This window comes from Lemur catta, chromosome 5 (assembly GCF_020740605.2).
Source record: "Lemur catta isolate mLemCat1 chromosome 5, mLemCat1.pri, whole genome shotgun sequence".
Lineage (NCBI taxonomy): Eukaryota > Metazoa > Chordata > Mammalia > Primates > Lemuridae > Lemur > Lemur catta.
Window position 1 is genome coordinate 48988897 of NC_059132.1, and position 13727 is coordinate 49002623.

General features: G+C 36.4%; 1 protein-coding gene across 2 annotated transcripts in view; it reads left to right on the forward strand.

The window, feature by feature from the left end:
• CAGE1 (cancer antigen 1) overlaps positions 1–13727 on the forward strand; it is a 61557-nt gene that overhangs the window by 29034 nt on the left and 18796 nt on the right. For both annotated transcript variants that reach the window (XM_045551726.1, XM_045551725.1), the window contains exon 10: positions 12111–12181. In XM_045551726.1, coding sequence (XP_045407682.1) covers positions 12111–12181 — 71 coding nt within the window. The remainder of the gene's footprint in view (positions 1–12110; positions 12182–13727) is intronic.

Sequence of the window (13727 nt, forward strand, 5' to 3'; positions counted from 1 at the left end):
TGGGCAGCCTTTAGAAGCTGGAAAAGTTTCCCCTAAAGCCTCTAGAAAGGAACACAGCCAGCCCTGTGGATACTTTGACTTTAGTCCAATGAGACCTGTACCAGACTTTTAACCTACAGAACTATAAGATAGTAACTTTGTGTTGTGCTAAGCCACTAAATTTGTGGCAATCTGTTCTAGCAGCGACAAAAAACTAAAACAAAATGTGTTGACCTCAAATTTATTTGGTGATTTGGATTTCAGTGCCTTGTAATGGATTGAGGCAGTTAATAGTATTATTAACTTATAACCATGTCCACAAATCCAGAATACAGAGGGGACTACAGAGGAGACCCAACCCAGGACATTTTTCTCTGGAGGGCTTCATGACTGAGCAGTCCCAGCTTGACTGAGTGGACCTTATCCAACACCAACAGCCCTCTGTCTGATTTGGCTTTGCCCTTGGCGTCTACAACAGGGTGATTGGTGAGGCCCACCACAACTTCTGTGGGTCTGCACGTGCACCATGTGCTCTGGCACACATGTGCAGGCCACACAGGAAAGGAGGTGCTGAGGAGGTGGGAGAGCTTACCTCTGCACCCACTCCCCGCCTTCAAGTGCCTGGGGTGGGGAGTCTTGTTAGATCTTATATCTTATCTCCACGTATGGACGGGCTGTGATGCTACTTTAAGAAATATTTATTTTAAATATTTTGAATGAAATGGTACAAAAAATAATATAACAAGCACACATGTACCTACCACTCAGGTTAAGAAATAAAACATGGGCCGGGCGCTGTGGCTCACACCTGTAATCCTAACACTCTGGGAGGCTGAGGCAGGAGGATCGCTCAAGGTCAGCAGTTCGAGACCAGCCTGAGCAAGAGCAAGACCCCATCTCTACTAAAAATAGAAAGAAATGATTGGACAGCTAAAAATATATATAGAAAAAAAATCAGCTGGGCATGGTGGCGCATGCCTGTAGTCCCAGCTACTCAGGAGGCTGAGGCAGTAGGATCGCTTGAGCCCAGGAGTTTGAGGTTGCTGTGAGCTAGGCTGACGCCATGGCACTCTAGCCTGGGCAACAGAGTGAGACTCTCTTCTCAAAAAAAAAAAAAAAAAAAAGAAAAGAAAGAAAACATGAATATAGTTGAAGGCCCCTATATCCCCTCTCCAATTGCATTCTTCCCCTACCCCTCCAGTGGTAACTGTTATCCTGAATTTGGCATTTACCTTTACCATGCATTACTTCATATACTGCATACATACATATCTTTAAACAATGTATAATATTGTTTTACATGTCTTTCTCTTTATGTAAATGCTATAGTAACTTATATATCTTTTTGTAACGTTTTATTTTGGTCAACTTTGTAATTGCAAGATTCTTCCTTGTAATAGTTATAGTTCTAATTTACACATTTTCACTCCTTTGTGATATTTTAATATGTGAATAAATCACAGCTGCATACTGGAACATTTCAGACACATCCGATCTTTGTCCACATGCTGTTACAGAACTGAAATCAAAGTATACATATACTCTTAAGTTTTATTTTTTATTAATATATCACACATTTTTACTCATTACTGTATAATCCTTGTAGACTATATATAATTCTTAATGGTTGCATAATATTCCAGAGAGTAGACATACAATAATTTTTTTTAACCATTCCCCTTGTTGGGTATTTAGGTTCTTTTCTACTTTTATCTAGAGACATTTTTCCTTTGTAGGTTATTTCCTTAGAATAAATTACAGGAGTGGAATTACTGCTTTTAAAGGTATAAATATGCCTATAGATCTTTATGTACAAATCAAGTAAATTTTCAAAAGAGTTTATCTTTACCTTGCAGATATCAGTGTGTCAGTGGTACTATTTCACCAAACCTTGACAGAATTAAATATTATCACTTTAAACTTTTCTAAACAAATTATAAAACTATTTTAATTTGTACGTCTATGAGATGGAATATTTTTCAATATCTTGCTTTACTAATCATATCTGTGGGAAAGTCTTACCTGCAGATTTTGCTACATGCAGATGTTAACAGTTCTTATATAACATAGATTTTAACACATGCATTATATTTTCAAAGAATAAGAATTGTAATAGAAGCTGGGCATATGGCTCACACCTGTAATCCTAGAGACTTGGGAGGCTGAGGCAGGAGGATTGCTTGAGCCCAGGAGTTGAGGTTGCAGTGAGGTATGATTATGCCACTGCACTCTAGCTCAAAAATGAATAGAATAGAATAGAATAGAATAGAATAGAATAGAATAGAATAGAATAGAATGGAATAGAATAGAATCATGTACCAAGTAGGAGTTTGGGATGGGAGTGCAGTGGCACCAGGCACAGTATCTATGGATCCAGACATCCAGTTCCAGGTAGAAGACAGCCAGCTGAAGAAGGCTTGCCTCTGGAACTGTCTGGTGGGTGGGAGTGTCCAGGGCAAAGCAAAGCTCTGGAATGTTGATTCTCACCTAACCTATCAGCTATTTGACTCACAGTGGTCTGTATCTGCTGCTGTATGAGGTCAAGTGCATATCAATTTGCTTTACTAATCTGTACTTTCTCTTTCTTTATTTAATTCTGCTTTCTTTTTGTGAAAACGTTGAGTGGGTTCTGTTTTCCTAGCATCCAGATCTGAAACAGTATAGCACCTCTGAGTCATCAAGGAAAAGACACCACATTAAGAGAAGACAGCTTTCATTGATACAGTTGACCACCTATGTTCAAGATCATCTAGTAGTATCTTCCTTTACAAAAGAAAAATCTTTTCACCACCCTATAAATTATTACATAAATATTATTTTGCATTTAATAACGTACTTTTGGCATGATTTTATATAAATGTTTTAGAGGTATTTTTAGTGATTTACTTTAATAGACTGTGCCTTCCAAAACTTTTCTATTTTGAATTTTTTTTAACTTTTACAAATTGAGCTTTTAATGAAAAGGCAAGCCACAAACTGGGAGGAAATATTTGCAAATCACAGATCTGTTAAAGAACTTGCATCTAGAATATATAAAAAACTCTCAAAACTCAATAAAAAAGCAATCCAATTTTTAAAATGGGCAAAAAGATTTGAACAGATACTTCACCAAGAAGGTACCTGGGAAGTGATAGAGATCCAAATTACTCTGATCATTACACATTGTATGCGTGTATCAAAATATCATGTGCACCCCATAAATACGTACAACCATTATATATTCATAAAAAAATTAAAAAAAAAAGATACAGGGATGGCAGACAATCACATGGTAAGATACTCAGCATCATTAAGATGCAAATTAAAACAACAGTGAATACCACTGCCCACCTATTATAATGTCTGAAATAAAAAAGACTGATTATGCTAGGGGTTGGAGAGGAGCATGTGGAGCAACTGCAACTCTCATACACTGTCGGTGGACATGTAAAACGGTACAACCAGTTTGGAAAACATTTTGGCAGTTTCTTAAAAAGTTAAACGTACACCTTCCATCATTCTACTTCTTAGTATTTACCCAAGCAAAATGGATGTGTTCATATAAAGACATATGAGATCTTTGTAGCTTTATTTAACATAGCCTGAGGCCAGGCGCAGTGGCTCACACCTGTAATCCCAGCACTATGGGAGGCCGAGGCAGGTGGATTGCTCAAGGTCAAGAGTTCAAGACCAGCCTGAGCAAGAGCGAGACCCCGTCTCTACTAAAAAAACAGAAAGAAATGATTTGGACAGCTAACAATATATATAGAAAAAAAAATTAGCCAGGCATGGTGGCTCATGCCTGTAGTCCCAGCTACTCGGGAGGCTGAGGCAGGAGGATTTCTTGAGCCCAGGAGTTCAAGGTTGCTGTGAGCGAGGCTGACACCACAGCACTCACTCAAGCCTGGGCAACAGAGCGAGACTCTGTCTCAAAAAAAAAAAAAAAAAAAAGCCCGAAACTGAAAGCAACCCAAATGTCTGTCTGCAGGAGGATGGATAAACAAATTATGGCATATCCATACAGTGAAATATTACTCAATAATAAAGGGATGAACTGTTGATATACATGCAACATAGAAGAATCTCAAAATGATTATGCTGAGTGAAAAGAACTAGACAAAAAGGAGTAAATACTGTTGGTTCCATTATATAAAATTCTAGAATATACAAAGCAATCTACAATGACAAAAAGTAGATCAGTAGTTGCCTGTGACTGGCAGAGTGTGTGGGAGTCAGGAAAGGCAGGTAGGCAGAAGAGAGGTATTACCAAGTGACAAGAGGAAACTTTGATGGTGGTGGGTAATGGAAATGTTCATTATCTTGATTGTGGTGATGGTTTCAGAAAGATATACATATGTCAAATCTTATAACTGTACACTTTAAATATCTGCTGTTTATCATATATCAGTTATACCCTTAAAGCAGTTAAAACTTAATGCTTTTTAGCAGAAACTGAAATTTTTTTCCTTCCGTTTCATGGTAATCTGAAAAACTACCTTTTATAGAGCTATTTTTAATCTCTAAAATACATATTATCGTATAAGAAATATTTTGCTATTCTTTCTTTATTCTGAGGTTAATAAGTAAAAAAATTCAATCTATGGACTTAAAAGGGGTATTACTTTGATCTTGAAAGCCATTAAAGAGGTTCAAAATGTGCCATGAAATCTATAATGAAAAACAGGAAGTGGAAAGGAATTCCACATTGCTTCAGTGAAATGTCATGAAGTATGTGAAGGTAAAAGTGGAACTCCACCCTCCAGGATATAGTGAGGAGATGCAATGGAATGGAATGGAAAAAGCCCTGTGAAATGGTTGAGAAATATGGATTCTAGCATTTTCACACTTACAGATATATCTTTTCAGAAATCTTTAAAAAAAATTCTTTTCATTTTGTTTCCATCTGTTAAATTGAGATAATAATATCTGTACTACCTACCTTAAATAATGTAGGTAATCAGGGAAGTAGGACTACTGATTTGATATTGTTCCCATTAATTTATTTATATAAGAGGGAAAGAAATGGAAAGTTGCTATTTCTGCAGCAAATTTACCTTACCATTGCTTTCATTAAATTCTTTGCTACAGACACATAAGTATATTTAAAACATCAGAAGATTAAAAGTCATTTTTAACATTGTTATTTAATGGGAAAGTTTCTGTAGTTTTTCTTCTATAATTGACTTGACAATTAAAGTAACTGCTAGGGGAACTAAAGAAACCAAAAACAAACAAACAAACAAAAAAAAACATTCAAGACTTGGAAGAAAAATTCACTAAAGAAATTGAAATATTGAAGAAAAATCAAACAGAACTTCTGGAAATGAATTTATTCAAGGAATTACAGAACACAGTGGAAAGCCTCAAGCATAGGGTAGATCAAACAGAAGAAAGAATCTCAGGGATTGAAGATAACACCTTTCAATTAAACAAGTCGGTCACAGAGATAGAGCAGAGAAATAAAAGAAAAGAGCAAAGCACACAAGAAATTTAGGATTATGTGAAGAGGTCTAACAGAATTATAGGCATCCCTGAGGGTGAAGAAGAAAATACACTAGGGTTGGATAAAATATTAGAGGATACAATGGAGGATAATTTCCCTGACCTCACTAGAAATCTAGATATCCAGGTACAAGAAGCTCAAAGGACTCCTGGGAGATTCATTGCAAACAGGAAGACACCATGACACATAGTCATCAAACTGGCCAAAATAAACACAAAAGAGGCCCTCCTATGAGCTGTAAGGTGAAAGCAGCAGATAACCTACAAAGGAAAACCCATCAGACTTCTCAGCTAAGACTTTACAACCGAGAAGAGACTGGGGCTCCATTCTCACTCTTCTCAAACAGAATAATGTCCAGCCTAGAATCATATCCTGTAAAACTAAGTGTCTTATCTGAAGGAGAAATAAAGACCTTCTCAGACAAGCAAAGACTGAAGGAATTCATTAAGATAAGACCAGCCCTCTAGGAAGTACTAAGAACAACGTTACATGTGAATCAGCACAATAAACACCAGTGTAAAATCATACAAAAGCTAAAGGTCTAAGGCCAGATACCACAATGGCTCAAGAGAGGAAACAAACCAATAAAGTTCACCTCAACAGGACAAACGGAAATCTGCCCCACTTATCAATTCTTTCTATAAATGTGAATGGCTTGAACTGCCCACTAAAAAGACATAGGCTGGCCCAATAGAAAAATATACACAGCCAAGTATCTACTATCTTCAGGAAACACATCTAACCCACAAGGATGCATTCAGACTCAAGGTGAAGGGATAGAAAACGATATTCCATGCAAATGGTAGCCAAAAGAAAGCTGGCGTGGCAGTTCTGATTTCAGATAACTTAGTCTTCAAACCAGCAAAAGTAATGAAAGACAAAGATGATCACTATATAATGGTGAAGGGTACAATTCAACAAGAAGACCTAACAATTCTAAATATTTATGCACCTAACTCAGGTGCACCCAGATTCATAAAGCAAATCCTACTTGATCTAAACAAAATGATAAAACAGCACCACCATAATAGCCAGGGACTTCAATGCCTCTCTGACAGAATAGGGCAGATCCTCGAAACAGAAAATAAACAAAGATACAATGGACTTAAACAGAACCCTACAACAAATGGGCCTGACTGACGTTTACAGAATGTTCTCCTGAAAAGCCACTGAATATATGTTTTTCTCATCAGCTCATGGGACGTTCTCTAAGATTGATGATGTTCTAGGCCACAAAGCATGTCTCAACAAATTTAGAAAAATAGAAATTATACCATGCATCTTCTCAGATCATAGTGGAATAAAATTAGAAATCAACTCCAACAGAAACTCTCATCTCTACACAAAGTCATGGAAACTAAACAACCTTCTGCTGAACAATTATTGTGTTAAGGAGGAAATCAAGATGGAAATCAAAAGATTCTTTGAACTAAATGATAAAGGAGACACAAGTTATCAAAATCTGTGGGACACAGCTAAAGCAGTCCTGAGAGGAAAATTTATATCCTTAAATGCCTACATCCAAAAGACAGAAAGATCACAAATCAACAATCTAATGAATTATCTCAAAGAACTGGAAAAGGATGAGCAAACCAACCCCAAACCCGGCAGAAGAAAAAAAAAAAAGCAAAGATCAGAGCAGAAGTAAAGGAAATCGATAATAAAAAACCTACATGGAAGATTAATAAAACAAAAAGTTGGTTCTTTGAAAAAATAAACAAAATTGACACACCTTTTGCTAGATTAATGAGAAGCAGAAAAGAAAGGACTCTAATAAGCTCAATCAGGAATGAAAAAGGAGAAATTACAACTGATACCATGGAAATACAAAATATCATCTATGAGTACTCTAAAAACCTCTATGCACATAAACTTGATAATGTGAAGGAAATGGACAAATTATTAGAAACACAGAGCCTCCCTAGGCTCAATCAGGAAGAAATAGAATTCATGAACATACCAATATCAAGTACCGAAATTGAAGCAGCAATATAAAACCTTCTTAAAAAAAAAGTCCTGGAGCTGAATTTTACCAGACCTACAAAAAGCTGGTGCCTATCCTGCAGAAATTATTTTATAATATCGAGAAGGAAGGAATCCTCCCCAACATGTTTTATGAAGCCAATATCACTCTGATACCAAAACAGGAAAGGATGCACCAAAAAAAGAAAACTACAGACTAATATCCGTTATGAATATAGATGAAAAATTCTCAGTAAAATCCTAGCAAACCAAATTCAGGTGATTATCAAAAAAAATAGGCCGGGTGTGGTGGCTCACATCTGTAATCCTAGCACTTGGGAGGCCAAGGTGGGCAGATCGTTTGAGCTCAGGAGTTCGAGACCAGCCTGTGCAAGAGTGAGACCCCATCTCTACTAAAAAAATAGAAAGAAATTAGCTGGACAACTAAAAAATATATAGAAAAAATTAGCCAGGCATGGTGGCACATGCCTGTAGTCCCGGCTACTTGGGAGGCTGAGGCAGTAGGATTGCTTGATCCCAGGAGTTTGAGGTTGCTGTGAGCTAGGCTGACACCACGGCACTCTAGCCAGGGTGACAGAGTAAGGCTCTGCCTCAAAAAAAAAAAAAAAAAAAAAAACAAAAACCCATCACAACCAAGTGGGCTTCATCACAGAGATGCAGGGATGGTTTAACATACACAAATCTATAAATGTAATTCAACACATAAATAGAAGTAAAAATAAAGACCACATGATCCTCTCAATAGATGCAGAAAAAGCATTCAACAACATTCAGCACCCTTTTATGATAAGAACGTTAAACAAAATAGGAATAGATGAGACCTACCTAACAATGATAAAAACCATACATGACAAACCCACAGCCAACATCATTACTGAATGGGGAAAAACTGAAAGCATTCCTGCTTAGAATTGGAACCAGACAAGTTTGCCCTCTATCACCACTTCTATTCAACATAGTGCTTGAAGTCCCAGGCAGAGCAATCAGACAAGAGAAGCAATTCAAGGGCATCAAAATGGGGGCAGAAGAGGTCAAACTATCACTCTTTGCTGATGATATGATCTTATATCTAGAAAACCCAAAGATTATTCCCTGAGACTACTGGAATTGATAAACAAACTCAGCAAAGTCTCAGGTTACGAAATCAATGTACACAAATCGATAGTATTTCTATAGGCCTACGACAGTCAAACTGAGAACCAAATCAAAGACTCAATACCCTTCACAATAGCAACAAAGAAAATAAAATACCTAGGAATGTATTTAAGTAAGGAGGTGAAAAACCTCAGCAGGGAGAACTACGAAACACTGAGGAAGGAAATAACAGAGGACATAAACAAGTGAAAAACCAGACCATGCTCATGGGTCAGCAGAATAAACATGTTAAAATGCCTATACTACACAAAGTGATCTACACATTTGATATAATCCCTATTAAAATACTAACATAATTTTTCACATATCTAGAAAAAATAATTCTATGCTTCGTATGGAACCAGAGAAGACCTTGTATAGCCAAAGCAATCTTAAGAAAAAAGAACAAATTGGGAGGCATCAGTTTACCAGACTTCAAGCTATACTACAAGGCTATAGTAACTAAAACAGCATGATACTGGCACAAGAACAGAGATACAGACCAATGGAACAGAACCGAGAACCCAGATATAAAACCATCCTCATATAGCCATCTAATCTTTGACAAAGCAGACAAAAACATACACTGGGGAAAAGAATCCCTATTCAATTAATGGTTCTGGGAAAGTAGGATAGCCACACATAGAAATCTGAAACAGGATCCTCACCTGTCACCTCTCACAAAAATCAACTCATGGTAGATAACAGACTTAAACCTAAGGCAGGAAACTATAAGAATCCTAGAGGAAAATGTTGGAAAAACTCTTATAGACATTGGCCTAGGCAAAGAATTTATGAACAAGATCCCAAAGGCAATCACAGCAACAACAAAAATAAATAAATGGGACCTGATCAAATTAAAAAGCTTCTGCATATCCAAGGAAACTATCATGAGAGCAAACAGACAACCTACAGAATGGGAGAAAATATTTGCATGCTACACATCTGATAAAGGGCTGATAACTAGAATCTATATAGAACTCAGGAAAATCAGCAAGAAAAAAATCAAACAACCCTATTAAAAAGTGGGCAAAGGACATGAATGAAACTTTTCAGTTTCTGCCTTTAAGAAGGCAGACTAATGGCCAAAAAACATATGATAAAATGATCAACATCTCTATTCATCAGGGAAATGCAAATCAAAACCACAATGTGATATCATTTAACTCCAGTGAGAATGACTTTTATCAAAAAGTCCCAAAACAACAAATGCTGGCATGGATGCGGAGAGATAGGAACACCCATACACTGCTGGTGGGACTGCAAACTGATACAACCTCTATGGAAAGTAGTATGGAGATATCTCAAAGAGCTAAAAGTAGAACTACCATTGGATCCAGCAATCCCATTACTGGGCATCTACCCAAAGGAAAAAAAAGACATTATATAAAAAAGACATCTGCACTAGAATATTTATAGCAGCACAGTTCACAATTGTAAAGATGTGGAAAGAACCCAGGTGCCCATCAATATATGAGTGGATTAATAAAATGTGGTATATGTGTACCATGGAGTTCTACTCAGCCACAAAAAACAATGTTGATATAGCACCTCTTTTATTATCCTGGATAGAGCTGGCGCCCATTCTACTAAGTGAAGTATCCCAAGAATGGAAAAACAAGCACCACATGTACTCATCATCAAATTGGTATTAACTGATCAACACTTATGTGCACATATAGTAGTAACATTGATTGGGGTTGGGCAGGTGAGAGTGGAGCAGAGAGGATGGGTATATACACACCTAATGGGTATGGTGTACACCATCTGGGGGATAGACACGATTGAAGTTCTGACTCGGGCAGGGCAAAGGCAATATATGTAACCTAAACATTTGTACTCCTGTAAAATGCTGAAATTAAAAAAATACTATATCCTGATAAGTAGTCATAGATGTCATTTATAGAAATATGATTTTAAATTTTTAATGATTTTCTTGCAAGTAAAAATTGGACCATAGGTGTCAGGACATGAAACAGATTAAGCTAAATATTTTTACAAACTTGCAGTCATTTATGCAGGGGAGAATATTTCTCAAACCTGAAAATACATAATGAAGCATAACATTGATGCTTTACTTCAGATAGAATCAAATATGTCTACGCATTGGTCATATATAGAAAGAAGGTAGTGAAGATTTGGGGCTGGTAAATATTCGCATGCATGAATAGGTGTTTAGCTGTTTACAAAGCAGTTTCATAATATAAAATAAGAGAAAAGGTAAACCCACATTATAATTGCACTTTTCTGTTCTAAGTGGAATCTAATCTGGATCTGGTTCATAGCATTCTCATGATTCACCTGTGGTAGAACTCAATTTAAGAGAATATTGGAATATAGTATAACTCATTGTTCTTATCTGTTCTTAGCCTCCATATATAGCTTTCATGACTATTTCCAGGTTATTATTTTTACTGATATTTCTCCAATAGATCTCAAAATTGGGAAGTCTTCTAGAGTTGAAAGAAGACCACTGCAACAGACTTGTTGAAGAAAATGACAAGTATCAAAGACATTTAGGCAACTTAATAAATAAGATACATATTTTCTTATGGAAATATTTGTGCCTTTTAGAAACTATGACAAATATTAAAATAATAGAATATTAGAATAATAAAATATTAGAGCTAAAAAAGGTCTGTGTGATGATGTAGCACATTTATATTGACCCTTTTTACTTTCTAATGGCATTATAAAATACCCCCACTAGCCTTTTATCTAGAAGCTAGGAAGGAGCATTGTGTGTATCTGTCCATTCTGCTGTAGGCAATTTAAAGTCTTAGTATTGCTATTTCACTTTCAGGGTAACACTAAATCTTGCCAAGTTAGTGTCCTAGTTTACCTTTTAAAACTGCCTTAACTTTTAACCAAAAGGACTATAACCCTTAGTTGATACATATACTATTTGTGTGGAAGACAACTAGATTATACTCAACTTACTACAGTTGGCCATCTTTTGACACTTTTTCTGTGGTGAATAGGCATGTTATAATTCTATTTTTATTTATATTCCTGATCCCAAAATATAGGGAGGGTGTTTTCCCTGTTGTAAAACTGTCATTGATAGGAGTCAAATAATTGAACTTAAACTTCTAGTGATTTTAAAAAGGAAAAAAAGGCCGGGCGCGGTGGCTCATGCCTGTAATCCTAGCTCTGGGAGGCCGAGACGGGTGGATTGCTCAAGGTCAGGAATTCGAGACCAGCCTGAGCAAGAGTGAGACCCCGTCTCTACTAAAGATAGAAAGAAATTATCTGGCCAACTAAAAATATATATACAAAAAATTAGCCGGGCATGGTGGCTCATGCCTGTAGTCCCAGCTACTCGGGAGGCTGAGGCAATAGGATCGCTTAAGCCCAGGAGTCTGAGGTTGCTGTGAGCCAGGCTAATGCCACGGCACTCACTCTAGCCCGGGCAACAGAGCGAGACTCTGTCTCCAAAAAAAAATAAAATAAAAAAATAAAAAGGAAAAAAAAATCTTAAAAAAATCCTAGAATTTATCAAAGAATAACTGACTTTGCTTATTTTTTCAAGATTACATCATATGAAGAAATTATTGAATATGCTGACCAAAGCCTTGAGATATCCCGCTCCCAGATTGCACAGTAAGTTGAAAAAACAAATTTATCTTTAATTTTGTGAATATTTACTAACATTTTATTTCACTCTCTGGCTTCTAAGTTCATTTCGTAAGACTCTGGAAAGAGGAAAAATGTACAGTTTTATAAATTAAGACCATTCTTCATTAATATAGCTAATCTGCTTGATGTCTGGACTACTCAAACAGAGTTAAGCAACCAAATTTTCATCTTCCTTTCTCAGAGCTCCCTTTGATTTTGATGGGTGATGAAGGAATTAGTAAGAAAGATCCAAAAATTTTAGAGTATGTTATCATAGTATTCAAGTAAAATAAGCTTGCAGTACTTAGAATTTATTCACGAAACGTTATTGAATGCATACCAAATTAAACATATCAATACAAATATCAAATACAGATAAATGCTCTTATGGATGAGGTACAGCTTGAAATACTCCAAAATTAGTGTTCTTAAATTCTGCATAGTTATCCACTGATTTGTGATACTCACTTCTAACAAGCTTCTTCCTCTGTCATATCCTCAGTTTATGCATAAGTGCTGGCTATCCCTAGAGCTTAAACAAATGGTCTTATCTTACTTAGAAAGTGCCTCCCAAAGTATGAGCTTTCTATAGGACTAAGATAACAAGATAATTAAAAGTGCAGGCATTTATGTTTTGGGAAGTTTGCCTTTGGTTTTCACTATTGTTTCTAAGCAGAACAAATGGTAAAATAATTTTCCCATTTTTTCAGACTAATGCAGGAAAATTTTAAATTTGAACAGGGAAGAGGACACTGTATACTCAAGAGATGTAAAATTAGACCCCTCCTCAGCTCATAGCCAAGAAAATTCAGCCAATGCTTAATAATCATGGACTCCAAAAATATTGATATCAAAATAAAAAATAAATTAATATTTTAAAACAATACCAAACTCATTTTGGCAATATTGCTTTACTCGTTATTTTTAAAATGAAAAAAAAAGTTTAAATATGTATTTCAGTTGAATGATTGATCCAATTTGTGTTCAAGAAGAGACACAGCATCTGAATTCTATAAGCTTTATTGAAAGAGTTGTCAGAGGGGCAATGCCTGTAATCCTAGCATTTTAGGAAGCCAAGGTGGGAAGATCACTTGAGTCCAGGAGTTTGAGACCAGCTTGGGGAGTAGTAAGACCCCATCTCCACAAAAAATAAAAAAATTAGCTAGGCGTGGTGGTGTGGACCTATAGTCTCAGCTACTTGGGAGACTGAGGCAGGATCGCTTGAGGTTGCAGTGAGCTATGTTGACACCACTGCACTCTAGCCTGGGTGACAGAGCAAGACCCTATCTCAAAAAAAAAAAAAAAAAATCCTTAACATGGCCTTCAAGTTTCTTCATGATCAAGCTCTTGCTTGTCTCTCCAATCTCATGTTACCATTCTTTGACTTGCTTTTAACAATGGAGATATTATAGTTTCTCAAATATACCACATTTCCTTTTGCCCCTGGGTTTTAGCATATATTGTTTCACCTGGAATGCTCAGGTGATCATCACCCCAGTTACTTCATGTTATCCTTCAAACTCTGCTCAAA